Below are 18379 nucleotides of genomic sequence, written 5' to 3'. Positions count from 1 at the left end.
ACAATTATCATTGTTTTTCTCTATAATTTTACCAAATAATATACTAAAGCTAGAGTATTATTTTTCATTCTATTCCATCTTCAAATATAGAGATTTTCTAGAGAAATAAAATCCTCTCTTCTTCTCTCTAAAACCGAAAACACATAAGGGTTTTATAAAGTTTTTGGTTCAATTTTCACTACATTAATATTATACTAGTACTTATAATATTAATTAGATTAAGTGTTAAGCCTTGGGTATAAAGCTTGGGGAGAGATCTTATTCTTAGATCTTGTTCATCCATTGGAATAGCTCAAGAACAAGAAGAGAAAGGTGATCTCTCTTGTGCCCAATATAGCCGAAATATTGAATGTAAGGACATTTCTTTTCATCTCTTTATTTAATGTTTGCATGCATAAGATCCGTTTTAATTTATGACAAATTATTTAAACATATAAGACTATGTTAAAATGTATAAAGATCTACATTTCCTTCAGAGGTGAGGTCCACAGATCACAATGCAATATATCAAACGGTAAAAGGGACATAGAATTTGAATCAACAAAAGGAAGTCGTTTATGTTTTCCGACTTGACATGAATGACATAAATGAGAGCGAGGCTCTTTATTACAATCGATAAATTGGTGACGATTAAGAAAACTAGTGATATTGGAGCCGGGGTGGCCTAGGCGAGGGTGCCAAAGGTCACGTGATGACTCGGCGAGGACCGTGATGGGTGGCTCTTTGGATGACGTAGCTGACACGGGGTAAAGAGTACCGGTGCTATTGCTCCTCATTATCGTTCTCCCCGTCCGAATATCCTTCACAGAGAAACCATTAGGGTCAAATTCCACGCTTACATTATTATCCTTAGTAAATTGGCGTACAGAAATAAGGTTTTTAATAATGTTAGGGGCGTAAAGGACATTTTTAAGGGACAGTTGGCGGTTGGGAAGGGTGATGGATGCGTGACCCGACCCAAGGACGGGAATGGACTTACCATTGCCGACAAAAATAGACCGAATAGAACTCAAGTTAAAAGGAGGATTTAGCGTACCTGACTCGGAGGTGAGATGTGACGAGGCGCCCGTGTCCATGACCCATTGAGCATTATCAGGCGGTACTAGTGTCATCGTTTGGAAGGCCTGATTCATATTTGACATCTCATAACCTGCTAGAGGAGCCGCAATAAAGGCCTGTCCGTAGACAGGGTTGGGACCATAGCGCGGCTGATATGGAGACTGACCGCGTGGTTGTTGTGGCTGCCAAGCAGGGGCCCACCCCTGTTGAGCAGGGTATGGGCAAGGTGGCACACCCCATGGAGCATTCCAGGGTGTACCGGGCCAGACGGGAACTGTAATTGTCGCCGGAGCAGAGGGCGGTTTGCCACTGCCATTATTTCCACCGCTGTTATTACCACCCCCTTTGCCATTATTTTTCCAATTCCCTTTCCCACCCTTTCCTTTGTGGTAAGACTTTTTATTGTTGTTATTATGCCAAGTAGAATTACCACGATGTGAGTGAGAATCAGTACCTTGGGTGTCATCATTGGCGGCAGGGGCAGCAAGTGCAGTCGGAGCGGCTTCGGTACGGGCAGATTTCCGTTGTTCTTCAAGCTGTAGCATACCACGGGCATTCTCGAAAGAAGGCAACTGTTGATTAATATAAGCACCAACCACATCATATTCAGATGGTAACCCGCGAACCATTTGAAGAACCAAATGTTGATCATCTACCGCGCTGCCGACATCATTCAATTGAGTGGCAATATCCTTCAATCTTTGGCAATAATCATCCAAAGACGCTGCTTTTTCCAGAGACATGTGAGTAAACTCGTGTTCCAAGGCCGCCGCTCGAGAGCCTTTGTTATTGTGAAAATGATTTTTGAGATGGAGCCATGCCTCATGGGCAGTGGAATCGGCCTCAAGTATTCGGAGAAGAAGCTCGTCGGACACGGACCCGTAGATCCATTGAAGGACATGAGCATCAATTTCACACCATGACTCATACTTGTCATCGGTCTGAGCAGGCGGTTTGGTGCCATCGATATGGTGAAGAACTTTATATCCACGAGCATGGAGGGTAAACAGTTTCACCCAAGCGGAGTAATTCACCTTAACACCATCTAACATGCGAACTTTATGCAGAATATTAGTGACGGAATAAACGGGATGGAGGTTGGACTTACCAGGGGCTCCGCTCACGGTGTTTGTGGCGTCAGGACCTGTCATGCCGTGGCTGAGACAGGGCGGCGGCTAGAATTCTGTTTTATGAATTTGTAAAACCTAAAACTACTGATACCATGAAAGAATGATATTCCGTAAATAATTCATTGTTCAAGGATACAATATATACTAGCATATACAATGTGAACGTATATCTAAACTAGGTAACTAAATATATACAAATATATTTATTTACTAATAGTTAGTGTACGTAGGTGGTGGTAGGTAGTTGTTTCTTAGAAATTAACAAGCAATTTAAATACTAATAATCTAAGATAAAGTTAGCGGATGAAGAAAAAAAAAAAAAACTCAATATATTTTCTCAATTCTCAACTACTCTACATTACCAACTTAATATTAAGTCTATCACTTTACGTTTCACATGCTGCTAAATTATAATTACATAATGTTAACTAGCTTAGTTGGTCATGTTATAACAAGTATTACTCATGAGTGACCTAAATTACAATTCGAACATTCATCTCAACAATGAAACTCCACACTGTTTTTTTGATTAAAATGGGATTAACCCGTGACCTACAGCGAGTAGGGCCACAAAACGAAGTTCACAACAAAAGAAAACTCCACACTGTTATAACATGACCGACCAACTAAGCTAGTTAGCTAGCTTAGTTGGTCACGTTAACTAGCTTAGTTTCATTGTTAGAAGCAAAATTCCACGCACATTATTCATCTCAACAATGAAACTCCATACTGTTTTTTTCATAATATAATCTAATGAATTGCGCCATTGCGGTATTTGGCTGTAAAGTTATATGGACTTGTAGCGTCACACTAGTCACAAGTTCACAACTCACAACTAGTCACAAGTTCACAACTCACAACTATCAATATGACATTCTTTTCATTGTTTATACACGTAATTCTCATATATGCTATGGATCAATTCATTACGTCTTATCTTATTTTGATATCCAAACAAAGTTTTAATAGATCACTAGTCTTATACACGTACAAAAATAATGTGAAGTGATCTTATTATTGTAAAATATATCGTTGTTTCACATTAGGGAGTACTATATACACGATTGTAAATATGGTTTCCGAATTAGTATTTAATTTAGGACGGTTACATTGTACTAGTACTACATTATACGGAATAGTGGATATTAATTGACTTGGCTGATAAATAACCGTCTGTATATATAAAAACGTCTTACCTTATAATTGGTGCATAATATTTATTCATTCTCGTTGATTGGCTCTATTATGTAAAAGACACAAACCATGGCTCGAATTGATTTGTGTATATTGTATACCACCTTCCTAGTGTGAATGAACGCCAAGTTGGCAAGGGAAAGTGCTTCCTTTAGTTGGTCTTAATTTTTTATATCGACCTAAGATCTAGGGTGCTTTTTAAGGTACTTTTTTTTGTCAAAATAGTTTGGTATCAGAAAACCCTCAAATCTAAGGTTTTTTTTAAGGAATAAAATAGTTTGGTCGGAAAACTAAGTGTGGAGCATTAATGCATTATTGCTCGTAATTTAAAATTAACAACTTCGTCAATACACACATGTTGCTCATATTCCTTTACGTTAAAGTGGTAATTCAATCTCTTTACTTTAATTAATTGTGCAAACTAGTCCCTTAAGCTTTTACTACTCATTTTCTATTTATAGATTAAATGTTTTCTATTTTATTTATTAACTAGTTTAGAATCCGTGCAAAGTTGCAGGGACCTGTATAAAAAAATATAGATAATCACTTGAAATTTTATAGTTATAATATTATAAATGTTGAATTTCAATTCAACATTGTACTTGATTTGTATGCGTAAAAATGTTGTACATTCATACTAATTTTGAATAATGCTCATAATTCAAAAACCTAATGATATATAATTTGTATAATAATCGATGAAGACATTTGATGTCTGCGTCTCATATTTTCAACCAAGCATTCATCATAAGCCAATGCGCTTATACTCATATCTTATATCAATCATATCAATAATAACTTCGAATATAAGCGAATTACATTCATTCCCTAAGTTTTAAAAATCATTAATTAAAAAATATCATGAAAATTTACTACTAATAATGAAACTTTGAAATATATTTAGTGTGTATTTTTATTTAGGTGTGACATAAAATTTATCCATGTCCCACCCACCCATTACGGGTGGAATTTTTGTACCCGTACCCTAGAGAGCTCTACTCATGCCACCCCAACCAGGGCGGGTGCAATGTGGCACCCATATGTATCCGTCCCACTGACATCTCTATTCATTACTAATAATCAGTAATCACAGTATAGATGATCCAAATAATTAAATTAAAAGGTACACATTCAAAATAAATATAGTATTGCTTAAGAGTTATTATAGCATCTTCACGATTTTTTCCATTTGGTTTTAACACTAATATACAACAATCTTGCGGTTCTTGCCCAAATAGGATTATACATCCAGTTGTACCATAAGCATTGTACAACCAAATTAAAGACATAGTAAGATATAAAGAAGTTTTGTCATTAAAGACAGTATGAATAACGGACCATATGAAAGTTTTTATTTTATTTATAATTTTAAAAATATGAAAATAATATAATTGTCTTATAACCTGGTAATTATTAAATATTTTTTCTAGATTTTGTTAATTTAATTTGACAGTATAACCCGGTAAATATATATATTGTTAACCTTATCCGTTATTATAAATCTGCTTCCAACTAACGTTTGTCGATTAGAACCTTATTTAAAGACTAAAACCCGTTACATACTACCCATATTTTGGTGAGTGTATATAGATTTTTAGTATCTACTGTTTTACCCAAACCCTTTAGTAGAACATAGTTATGTTGAAAAACACATTTGTAATTGGCTAATTATGACATTTAGACCCATCGATATATACCCTCGTCAAAAAGTCTTCCGACAGACTATAAGTTTCTTACTCATATATAATAATATGTACATAATTAATATGAAATAGTAGTATATATAGTATCGAGTTGAAATAGCGTTCTATCATAAGGTGGACGATCTATAATAGTAGAAGTTCATATATATTAATTCAAATTGAAAGTTAAAGAAGTAGGTGGGTTATGCCTTTTGACTTATTATGGGTTGTAAGACCGTCTTTTAAAGGAGTGAATAATTTTTGTGATCAATACTAATTGTATGTCATATCCGAGGAACCTTTAATGAGTTCTAGTAGCTAATATAGACAAATTTGAATAGAAAGTTTTTCTAATTAAGACCGTCTTAAACTAAGATCTCACAACCAACCTATTATTTTCGTCGTATTTAAATCGGTTGTGAGTATCATATTAACTTAATAGGTCTTAATGGGTTTGTAATTTTTAAATATATAAAAAAAAAAACTAATAAATATTATAAAACAATTTTATGTTATTTTAAATTATGTCAAAATCGTTATTAAAGACAGTTTTAGTCCCCCATAAAACATGTTTGTTGTATAAAAATGATCTGTTTAGGCGCGTCATTTAAGTAATTGTAAAATTAATTAATGACTTAAGGTTGCTCAAAAGGTAACATATTGATATACGATTAATTTACTCCTATTTTCCCTCTTTCTTTTATGCATACCGACTCGTATCGAGTCGGTTTCGGGTGTTTTTCCTTGCATTTTGTGCCCAATCCCCGTACTTGTTACTTTGTGTATCCTTTTGTAGGAGACGATCCAAGTATAGAGGAATTGGGGCAAGAAAGGCACCCCATTGCCTTTACATGAAGAAGAGGTGAAGAAATGCTGAACATTGTGTTCTGCCGGCAGACCGGCAGCCGGTCTGGCCACCGGCAGAGCACACCCCAAAGAATTGCCAAAGATTTTGAAGAAAAGCTGAGTGTTGTGTTTTGCCGGCAGGCCGGCAGCCGGCCCACCGGTATAACACAGCAAGAAAAATTAATTGAAGATTTTTAGGAAAAACAAGCTTGACCTCGCTGCCGGTGGGAGCACCGGCAGCCGGTCAACCGGCATTGTAATACCCCGTATTTTTATATAATATAATTAATTAAACGGATATTATTTTATATTAATTATTATACATTTTATATTACAATTATGTCGGGAAAATTGTTTAGTCGATAATTATGTTAAGTTATTTTATTTAACTCGCGTCGTATCGATACAAGTTAATTAAGACGGGTTTTATAAGAAATACGAATTGTGAGCTGACCCATTTAAATTGGCCCAATATATGTTCAGCCCATTAAACCCTAAAGCCCATTTATCCCTTAACCCTAAACCCTAACCCTAAATAGTGCCTAACCCTAACCCTAACAGTCCCCTAACCCGCCTCCCTCCTCTGATTCACTCAACCCGCCTCCCTCCTTCACCAACACCAAAGCTTCAGCCACACGCATATAGAGAGAGAGAGAGAGCATGGGTGGTCACGGTGCAGCAAGGAAGGGCTAGGGGTGGTCGTCGACGTTCTTAGGTGGCCGTGGTGGTTGTTATGGTGGCGGAAAAAGGTAAGGTTCAAAGACACCTCCTCCTCCTCGTTTTGTTTTTACGTCGAGATGTTGGTCATGGTTTCGTGTCTTATAGAGGTGTTAATGTTGATTGGTGTCGGGGTAGGGGAAATGGGTGATGAGTGGCGAGTGTAGTGGTGGTGGTTAGGGTGGTCCTAGGTGGTTGTAGGGGCAGAGAAAGGCGGCATCGATGGGGGTGGTCAAACGGGTTATAATATGAGTTTTCAAAGTAGTTTTATGGTTGGGATTTGGGGTGGCGCCACCGTTGACTCGGGGGAGGTCGAAACGGCGGCGTCACTGTGTCTTGGTTCGTGGGTTGACGGCGAGTGGGGCTGTGGTGGTTGACAGGGTTATGGGGGTAGAGTGCGGTGGTGGTAAAGGAGAGAACAGGTCATTTGGGGAGGCACGGCAGTGAACCGCAGCAGATTGCCCCCCCAGTTCGACTCGCCGGCGGCGATCGACCAGCCGGTGGTGGTCGTGGGTGGTGAGGTCAGAGTGGGTGTTGGGTCAGGTGGTTGTCGCGGTGGTGAGGTAGCTTGTGGCGGTGTGTGTGCGCGTGGGAAGGGGTGCGGGTTTTTGTTTTTTTTTTAAACGGATTTTTCATCATTTAATCGTTATATTTCGTATCGGGTCGTATTCTAAATTAATTAACTTAATTCCCGAGTTAAGTAAATAATTAAAGACGGGTTGTTTGAATTGTTTGTGTGACTCGGGTTTTTCCTTAAATCGTTTAATTCATTAAAATGGTTATTTAATTTAATTCCGAGTCATCTAAATTAGTTATTTAATTTAACTCCCGAATTATTTAAAATGTTCAGAGACGGTTTTGAGTCGGGATTGTTGAGTTGTCCAATATTTGATTCGGGTTTTCTTAATCGAATAATTCGTTTAATCTTTTAAATTATCATATCGGTTATTTAAATTAATTCCCGAACCAGTTAAATAATTCAAGTCGGGTTTTGAGTCGGGTTGGTTAAAAGAGAAAAGTTACTATATCGGGAAAGTTTCCATCTTTAGGAAGTCCTATCATTAATAACCCTCTATGTTGGGAACGGGAATAGTTAAGTAATTGTTATCATTATTTACCTTTCAGAGAACGATTTTGAGATGGAATATTATTGGACATCTCATCCATTGACCGCTTAATCGCTTAATTGGATTTGTTGGCACTTTGAGGTAGGGAAATACACTTGTCCTATTATCGTCATTGTCGAATTGTGTTAACTGGATTCCTGGTTGTTGATTTACGTTATCATTTATATTCGGAAAGGTGATTGACTGATTTGATCGTATTGAGTATGATATCACAATATCGGGTAAATCGGCATGACTTTATGATTTATCGATTCGATGATTTATATACATATTGCATTGCATTAATTATTGTTGAGCATTTCATATGCATTGGAGTTGGAGGAGGATGTGGGGTGACGATGTTGAGATACGATGTGATGTTGTGATAAGGCCCGGCGGGTTCTGCAGACTTGCCCTGGTGTCCTCAAATGTTGAGTGCGGATCGACTTCGGTCGATATTTATAGTCTACCGGGATCGGTATGGCTGGGCGTTCCGGGGTATGAGATGTGTGTGATGAGTTGAGATGGAGATGGAGGTGACGGAGTATCATGCATATCATATTTTATTGTTTTATTGTTTTCCCTACTCAACCTCGTGGTTGACCACGTATATTCGTGAACACCTGTGATGAACCGTTTTATGGGGAGCAGACTTGACAAGTTTAAGAGATAGAACGGGAGCTGGATGGGCGTGAGACATTGGATCGATTTACTTAGTAGCTAGATCATCATCTAGAAGTCTTTCACTTTTATTTATGTCAGTTCTTGTAAATTGAGTTGAAAAGAGGATTTTTAATAATTAAGTTCAAATATTATATAAATTGCCTTGGAGTTTAATTTGTTATTCACTACCTCGGGAAACCGAGATGGTAACACCGTCATTTATCTGAGGAGTCCTAGTTCAGGCCCTTAAATAAACGGGGGTGTTACAAAGTGGTATCGAGCGAACGATCCTCGTGCCTAAACCAATGAGCCCAATGAATATAGGATGTGTCTAATTAAAATGAACCCCGGGATAGAACTGTTAGGAGCACACTAAGGTAAGGTATGAGTTAGGGGCCCCCTCACACCGAACCAGTGGCCCTCTCAGTTTGACCCGGACACCATGAGTGTATACGAGAGAAAGGGTAGAAAAGTTGCCTAAGGTTGAACCTGAAATTCAAATATCGTTGCTTAAGTATTAACTGATTGATGCATTGATTATTGCTTAATTGAGTTGATGTATGCCTTGAGATCATATAATCTAACCATTATGCATGACAACGCTACGGTAAGTATTTTGTATGAATGATGTGCTGATAGTGCTATTAGGTCTAGTAATATGCGGTTATGTGATCCCAAAGCCATGCTAGTATAGTATTGTGTTAATAATAAGAGACACGATAGAATTTCATATCTTTAGTCATCACAATCGTGATTTAGATGTAATGAGTAGATCGAGATGCGAAGGGATTCTATGGGGTGGATGATACGAATTGTACAGTGTTGGATTTAAGTCGGGATGGATTAGTATCGAGAGTCTAGTTATAAGAATTGGGACATAGAAATGAATGACTTAGTGATAAAACTCGTCTTGGTTGGTGTTACTCTTTGATTGACCTTACTGCCATTCCTTCTCTGTTTATTGCCTACGGATAAAAATTTTATGAGAGGTAGCCTTGTGAGTTAGTGCTCATTTGGCGTCGGTTTCATGCTTATATGATATACAGATTAGGAGTAATAAATATTTTAGTGAGCTACGGTTAGAGAGTTCCTGTGCAGTGATGTTGACCAAAGATTTTATAAAATTCTCATTTAAATTGTATTAATAATTTTTGCATAATTCCAACTCCACCGATCAAAAGAGTCGTATACGTTTTCAAGTTAATAAGCCATGAAAAATCTTGATGTCTCTATATTAAATAATAAGTTTTGCAAACTGACCCAAGTTTTGGACAAATAGCTGTCACATGTTTGTTTGGACCAATTGAGTTGTAAAATTCTTTAAAAATGGAATTCTTGTGCTTTAGAACAAATAATTTTTTTTCCCATGTGTTTTTAACTCACCTTGTTTTATAAAAATATTATGAATCAAGTATTTAATCAAACGGTTATTTAATCGCGATTTTCGGAAGTTACAACGTAAATCCAAACATTTAAAATGTGCGTTCAATGTTGAATTTTTATACAATTTGTTTGATTAATTCATGAACTTTAACAATGTGAATTTATAATGTTTTACATAACGACAGTAGCACGCATGTTCAGTAGTTATGTATCTTAACAAGTGACAAAAATTTAAAACTTAGTTGATAACATGGTTGGCATGATAGTATGAGTAAAATTGGATAGCTTAAATTGATTTTAATCGAGGGTGAAATATTTTATATGAGTCCAGTTGTTGCATATTTTATATACGTTTGGCATGTTGTAATATCCCTGGCGTATTCATCATAATTGCATAGTGGTCGGATATATATATATATATAAATATAAAACCATATTGTCATATTCGTGTAAGTTGATGACGTTAAAAGTTAATTTGATTTTTCTAATATACTCGCATGAAAATTATAATAGCGATGTTAAAAGTTTACACATGGATGGTAGTAATGAGTATGTCTAAATATTCACATATGTAGGATGTCATCTGAGTTCTAAGGTCCATTATGTGAGTCTGTGTGCCTATGGTTATACTTATTGCTTTCATTGCATTAAATGATTTCAGTTGAACCTAAAACCTATAACATGATAATAAACAATGTTGTTAATTCTTAGTGGATATGTTCATCATTTTATCGTCATAAAATACTAAAGGGATTCTTGCAATTGTAGGAGCATGATATAAAGGAATCTGTTTGATATAATACGACATTTAGCATATCTATATTCTCGAGTCATCACTATCAATTATATTCTAATAAGGATTATTTATGATAACTATGTTGGCAATATTATAATGGGATAACCCTTTGATGATTCACATGATATGCGTTGATTTAAATGATAGTCGTTATAGTTACGTTTAGTTGAGCCGTGAACATAACTGAGTAAGAAGTGCAACTAAAATCCTGATGATTGGAGTAATAATCTTTCATTAGTAAAGATGGGACTGAAATGAATAAGATGAACCTGTAAATTACAATATATGAGTCGACACCTAAGCTCGTTTTGTTTAAAGGAATTGAATTAAGTTTATCTGATTTCGAGTTTCGTAGTAAGCTGTAAATGGATTCTATGACGACCCTGTTATAAGATTATGTCGAGAAAGTATTCACCAGCCAGTAGGAAAGTAAAAGTTTTTGAAAATAAAGTTAAATTTTGGTCATATGAGTATAAATACGGAATGTTCGCTAGAACGGAGTCATAAGTGGTGGGATAATTTAGACATGTTCGTTCATATAGCGAATTGGTGGGTGTGGTTAGTTACGAGTGTCAAAGCGGGAAATGTAATGTGGTGATTTAAGTGAATTATGTGTTAACATGGTAAGTTGATATTAGCATAACATATAATGAATATTTGTAAAATCGATGTAGTTAAATACATCTAATCTTTTCTGTCATTGTGTTGGATACAGGCTAGATATAATTAAAACCAAGAACGAAAATTTTATGCATGATAGTCTTGTACGTTAAATTTCCAATGTCGTTGTTTAGTCACTTGTGTGACTCGACCAATAAGTTATAAAATTTACCAAACCTTTGCAATGAGGATTAAAAATATTGCTGGGACGATAAATACTGCGAACGGGTTGTCTTCATTTTAATGGTGATTCTATGTCTTGACCTAAATCGGTACAATTAAGTAAAGGAAAGTCAGACTGGACCTAGTAGATTATAAATTTTCGTAAATCAATTTATTAAGTTGCGAGCCTAATTCCTTTCTTATGATGATTGATCCCCTACGTTTCTAAGGTACGCGATTACAATGATTGGTGAAATGAATAATTACTAATAATTTTACTGGTAACGGTAGTTTCCTTGAGAGAGCTTGTATATTGATTGTCTTTGGTAAGGATTAGTTAACTTGAGCGTGAGTCATGAATATTTTATCATCTTTCATTTGTTAGCGAGCTTGAGAACCTTGTTATAATAATGAAGGTTACGGGGACGTAACCATGTTTTTAGTTGGGGAGGATTGTAAAATCTTGATGCTTAATTTGCACTTGTTTGTAGATTTTAGTTGACCAAGTTGATGTTTAGTTGTAGGGTACCTATGCAAATGAGTTCTATATGTTGTTCCTACTTCTGGTAGTTGGTTGATGTGTAAAAAGAGTGTAGTTAAACTACTGGTAACGAGTTATGAGTTGGCCTATGAGCCGAGGGATGATTACGGGAGTGATGTTTGCGGTCCAGTGCGACCATGGTTATTGAGTTAATTGAGTTTCAGATCGGAAATTAGATGGAAAATGACGATGTTCTCAGGTGATTATTTAGTTGTTATACAGATGTGTTCTCAGGTAGTTATTAGTCGTAGTCAGTTGGGTTAAATAATGATGAGTTAAACTTCGGGACGAAGTTTATTTTTTAGGAGGGCAAAATGTAACATTCCGTATTTGTTATGTTAAATTAAGGTGTCAAAGCGTGTGTTAACCGTGTTAGAAATGCGTGACGTCCGTAAGTACGATATGCAATACCCTTCGGAGGTTTGGGTACGGGAGCGAACTTCGGGACGAAGTTCATTTTAAGGGGGGAAGACTGTAATACCCCGTATTTTTATATAATATAATTAATTAAACGGATATTATTTTATATTAATTATTATACATTTTATATTACAATTATGTCGGGAAAATTGTTTAGTCGATAATTATGTTAAGTTATTTTATTTAACTCGCGTCGTATCGATACAAGTTAATTAAGACGGGTTTTATAAGAAATACGAATTGTGAGCTGACCCATTTAAATTGGCCCAATATATGTTCAAATTAAACCCTAAAGCCCATTTATCCCTTAACCCTAAACCCTAACCCTAAATAGTGCCTAACCCTAACCCTAACAGTCCCCTAACCCGCCTCCCTCCTCTGATTCACTCAACCCGCCTCCCTCCTTCACCAACACCAAAGCTTCAGCCACACGCATATAGAGAGAGAGAGAGAGCATGGGTGGTCACGGTGCAGCAAGGAAGGGCTAGGGGTGGTCGTCGACGTTCTTAGGTGGCCGTGGTGGTTGTTATGGTGGCGGAAAAAGGTAAGGTTCAACACCTCCTCCTCTCGTTTTGTTTTCTACGTCGAGATGTTGGTCATGGTTTCGTGTCTTATAGAGGTGTTAATGTTGATTGGTGTCGGGGTAGGGGAAATGGGTGATGAGTGGCGAGTGTAGTGGTGGTGGTTAGGGTGGTCCTAGGTGGTTGTAGGGGCAGAGAAAGGCGGCATCGATGGGGGTGGTCAAACGGGTTATAATATGAGTTTTCAGGCGAGTTTTATGGTTGGGATTTGGGGTGGCGCCACCGTTGACTCGGGGGAGGTCGAAACGGCGGCGTCACTGTGTCTTGGTTCGTGGGTTGACGGCGAGTGGGGCTGTGGTGGTTGACAGGGTTATGGGGGTAGAGTGCGGTGGTGGTAAAGGAGAGAACAGGGCTGTTTGGGGAGGCACGGCAGTGAACCGGCCAGATTGCCAGCCCTGGTTCGACTCGCCGGCGGCAGTCGACCAGGCTGGTGGTGGTCGTGGGTGGTGAGGTCAGAGTGGGTGTTGGGTCAGGTGGTTGTCGCGGTGGTGAGGTAGCTTGTGGCGGTGTGTGTGCGCGTGGGAAGGGGTGCGGGCTGTTTTGTTTTTTTTAAACGGATTTTTCATCATTTAATCGTTATATTTCGTATCGGGTCGTATTCTAAATTAATTAACTTAATTCCCGAGTTAAGTAAATAATTAAAGACGGGTTGTTTGAATTGTTTGTGTGACTCGGGTTTTTCCTTAAATCGTTTAATTCATTAAAATGGTTATTTAATTTAATTCCGAGTCATCTAAATTAGTTATTTAATTTAACTCCCGAATTATTTAAAATGTTCAGAGACGGTTTTGAGTCGGGATTGTTGAGTTGTCCAATATTTGATTCGGGTTTTCTTAATCGAATAATTCGTTTAATCTTTTAAATTATCATATCGGTTATTTAAATTAATTCCCGAACCAGTTAAATAATTCAAGTCGGGTTTTGAGTCGGGTTGGTTAAAAGAGAAAAGTTACTATATCGGGAAAGTTTCCATCTTTAGGAAGTCCTATCATTAATAACCCTCTATGTTGGGAACGGGAATAGTTAAGTAATTGTTATCATTATTTACCTTTCAGAGAACGATTTTGAGATGGAATATTATTGGACATCTGTCCATTGGACTGCTTAACTGCTTAATTGGATTTGCTGGCACTTTGAGGTAGGGAAATACACTTGTCCTATTATCGTCATTGTCGAATTGTGTTAACTGGATTCCTGGTTGTTGATTTACGTTATCATTTATATTCGGAAAGGTGATTGACTGATTTGATCGTATTGAGTATGATATCACAATATCGGGTAACTGGCATGACTTTATGATTTATCAGTTCAGTGATTTATATACATATTGCATTGCATTAATTACTGTTGAGCATTTCATATGCATTGGAGTTGGAGGAGGATGTGGGGTGACGATGTTGAGATACGATGTGATGTTGTGATAAGGCCCAGGCGGGTTCTGCAGGACTTGCCCTGGTGTCCTCAGCTGTTGAGCTGGCAGATCGACTTCGGTCGATATTTATAGTCTACCGGGGATCGGTATGGCTGGGCGTTCCGGGGTATGAGATGTGTGTGATGAGTTGAGATGGAGATGGAGGTGACGGAGTATCATGCATATCATATTTTATTGTTTTATTGTTTTCCCTACTCAACCTCGTGGTTGACCCTGTGTATTCGTGAACACCTGTGATGAACCGTTTTATGGGGAGCAGACTTGACAGGTTTAAGAGATAGAACGGTAGCTGGATGGGCGTGAGACATTGGATCAGACGACTTAGTAGCTAGATCATCATCTAGAAGTCTTTCACTTTTATTTATGTCAGTTCTTGTAAATTGAGTTGAAAAGAGGATTTTTAATAATTAAGTTCAAATATTATATAAATTGCCTTGGAGTTTAATTTGTTATTCACTACCTCGGGAAACCGAGATGGTAACACCGTCATTTATCTGAGGAGTCCTAGTTCAGGCCCTTAAATAAACGGGGGTGTTACAGGCATTACGCACCCCAAAGAAGAAGAAGAAGTCCTGAAGAAGGTGTTTTGCCGGCAGGCCGGCAGCCGGCCCACCGGCAAAACACAAATGCCAGATATTTTAATTCCTTGCGCGGTTTTGCCGGTAGGAGCACCGGCAGCCGGTGCACCGGCAAAACGCAGCAGCAGCGAGATTTGGGCTTTTCTCTCTTTTCTTCCTCTTTTCTTCCTAATATTGTACAAGGCTATAAATACCCCCTCTTAAATCCCTTTTGCACACAACCCTAGATCCAGAATATTTCCCCTTACAAGTTTAAAACTTTGTTAATCTTTCCTTAATTAGGGAAGTTCTTAAATTAATTAGTAGTTGAATTTGGGTTTGTAAGAAGATTGAAGGTTCTCCTTCTCTATTATTTCTATCCAAATTCCTCTTTTGCATTCGAGTTGGTATTAATTCTCTCCCTATTTGTATTTGTTTACATTTTGTTCTTCTTTCATGTTTGTTTAATTGTTTATGTTAAAATTGTTGTTGTTGTTTGTTTGTTGTTGTTGTTTTCATTATTGTTCATCTTTTCATTGTTTCTCTTTTCTTTGATTCTCTTTCATTTGTTCATACTTGGATAGTTGTCCTCAAAGACTTAATCTTTGAGTTGATTTGGTTAAAGATTGTGTCTTTTAGTTAATCAACCTTGTTATTAGATTAAATCATCTTTCTTTACAACTATTGTTGGATTGTTGCATGTTTAGTAGTAAAATCCATCTTCCCACCATGTTTGTGACCAAAGTTTCCATCTTTATTGTTTATTTTGCAATTAGGACCATGATTAGTGAGTAGTCTTCCACTAGGGCTCGGTTTGACCCAACATGAGTAATTTCACTAATTGAATTTCATAAAGGCTAATTATTTGGGGAAATTGGTGAGGGTAGTTTAGGGGATTGACATGGTTTATGGGTTGAATTTTGGGTAGTGTTGACTTACGACCCTTGACCACCAACGAGAGTTGGTTAGGTTGTGATTTGGATACCCGAGATTTGACCCTATTGTTAACCTTGGTTGAGACCGAAAGGAGAACCGGGTAGGACACCTTTAATCTAGCGTTTGAAATCGACCCTCGATAGAGGGAGTGGGATGACCCGGGAATTGATGGGGCTTAATGACCTTAGCAAATATTGGACTACCTTGGGAAAATGCATGTTTTTGGGGTAGTCGGGTATTGAGTTAGGGATTCCGACCTTCGAACCCGAGAGGGGGGTTGGTGGGTAGTACTAGTGTCCTATTTCGAACCCGAGAGGGGGGCCTTAGGCGAATTAGAGTCGTCACCTCCTCACCTAACTACCCTTGTGATTAGCCTAGATATTTGATTGTGTGGAATTACGAATTGTTTGGGAAGAACCGAGTCTTAGGTTTTTAATCTATTTGATTTACGACCTTTCATTCTATCTTGCTCTTTCTCCTATTTCTTATTTAATTTGTTTTACCTTGTTGTTGGTAGTTCTAGCATAACCTTCTCCCTTATTGTCGACTTAGCTAAACTATAGGATTAGAACAATTAGTAGTCTTTTCAACTCCTTGTGGGATCGACCCTTAATAGTGTACAACGATAAAATCGTGCACTTGCGAGGTATAGCTTGATACCATCAAGTTTTTGGCGCCGTTCTTGGGGGAGTTCGGCTAGATATTAATTGTTTTCGTTCTTGTTTAGACTAAGTCTTTTGTTACGAATCCCTATATTAAGTGTGTAGGACTGTTTGCATGGTTAGGAGAGCTCGTAGAGGTCATCCAATTCGCCCGATTGACCACGAGATCGAAGCAACCGCGAGAAGACTAAATTCACTCCGTAGAAGAGGGCTTATAGAAACACCGATTCCTCAAGAAAATTCAGTAATTGAGAACCTTCGAGAAGAACCACGGGTCTTTGAAACTTACGAAAATCCTTTTGCAACACCGGAAACGGAAGTAACAATGGCCGCGGTTCCTATGAGAGATAACTTGGCTCCGAAAAAGGTGGTGAATCCGAGTATTGTCAAGCCACCTATTCAAGCCAACAATTTTGATGTGAAAGCCACCTTGCTTCAACTTGTTCAAGGGAACCAATTCGGAGGGGGAGCCACCGAAAACCCCAACGAGCATCTCAACGAGTTCTTGGATAGTTGTGACATGTTCAAGGCCAATGGAGTGACGGAGGATGCCGTACGCCTTAAGCTTTTCCCTTACTCTTTGAGGGGAAGTGCCAAGGAATGGCTTAAAAGTTGTGAACCCGACTCTCTTCGGACTTGGGACGATGTCTCTAAGGCTTTCCTAAACAAGTATTTCCCACCCCAACGAACCGCAAGAATCAAGAGTGAGCTCCAAGGCTCCACCCAACAAGAAGATGAGACCCTTTATGAAGCATGGGAGAGGTACAAGGGCCTCCAAAGGCTATGTCCTCACCACGGTATTGGGGATGATGAGCTCATCAACAATTTCTATGAAGGGTTAAACAATGAGATGAAGATGAACCTTGATTCCGGCTCGGGGAAGGGAGCATTGGATAAGATAGATCACAAGACAGCGAAAGAGCTTATTGAAGAAATGTCTTCTCGTACCTTTCATTGGAACAATGATAGGCACAAGAGGAAAGGGAAGTCAACGGTCGAATCGGCCAACAATGTGGAAGTGAAAGAGATGATAGAAGAGCTTAAACAACAAGTTGCCTTGATGAGCTCAAGCAAAACATCTAGCAATTCTTCTATGAGGAACCAAGTCTATAGTTGTGAGCTTTGTGGAGACCAAGGACACCCACCCAATGAGTGTCCTTTGGTGGTTGGAGATGGCAATTGTATGGAGCAAGTGAACGGGATATGGAAGTCTAGTCCGGCCAAGCAAGCATTCAACAACAACGAATATCACCCCGGAATGAGAGCCCACCCGAACTTCTCCTATGGCTCTCAAAATGTCCAAAACCCAACATTCCTACAAAAGTCACAACAACCAAACTTTCAAGCTCAAAAACAGAACACAACCTTCAATCAAGGTCCACCGGGTTTCCAAGGAAGAACCTTCCAACCAAGACAACAATTTCAACCACTTAACCCACCAAACACCCAACCTTTCCAACAAAATTTCCAACCATTCCAACAACCCACCCAACCAAAGTCAAACATGGAACTCATGATGGAACAAATGATGACATCTCAAACGCAATTCATCAACCATACCACTCAAAAACAAGAGGAGACAACCACATCCATCAACCAACTTAGGACCCAAATGCAAGCTTCTCAACGGATGACGGACAACCAAATCTCCCAATTGGCTACCCAAATGAGCCAACTACAAGCCTCCTAAGGGAAATTCCCGGGTAAAACCGAGGAAAATCCCAAAACCATGAATGATATCCACTTGAGGAGTGGTCGAGATTTGGAGGACCGGGAATTTGTCAAGAAGACGAAGAGTAGTAGACCGGGTGATGTCGTTGAACCTCAAATTGTGGTTGAACCTCCTAAGGTA

The 18379-nt window shown here is 38.3% G+C and overlaps 1 protein-coding gene and 1 non-coding gene across 2 annotated transcripts; both read right to left on the bottom strand.

Moving 5' to 3' along the window:
* Positions 1–461: 461 nt before the first annotated feature.
* LOC141600695 (uncharacterized) lies at positions 462–2210 on the bottom strand. Its single transcript, XM_074420938.1, has one exon. The coding sequence runs from the start codon at positions 2208–2210 to the stop codon at positions 462–464; it is 1749 nt and encodes a 582-aa protein (XP_074277039.1).
* Positions 2211–17221: 15011 nt separating this feature from the next.
* Positions 17222–17328, bottom strand: LOC141603309 (small nucleolar RNA R71). Its single transcript, XR_012525194.1, has one exon. It is a non-coding gene; the product is annotated as a small nucleolar RNA R71 (small nucleolar RNA).
* Between the last annotated feature and the right edge of the window lie 1051 nt (positions 17329–18379).

This window comes from Silene latifolia, chromosome 9 (genome assembly GCF_048544455.1).
Source record: "Silene latifolia isolate original U9 population chromosome 9, ASM4854445v1, whole genome shotgun sequence".
NCBI classification, from domain to species: domain Eukaryota; kingdom Viridiplantae; phylum Streptophyta; class Magnoliopsida; order Caryophyllales; family Caryophyllaceae; genus Silene; species Silene latifolia.
Note: the sequence above shows the minus strand (reverse complement) of the source record. Positions and strands in the feature narration are given on the sequence as shown.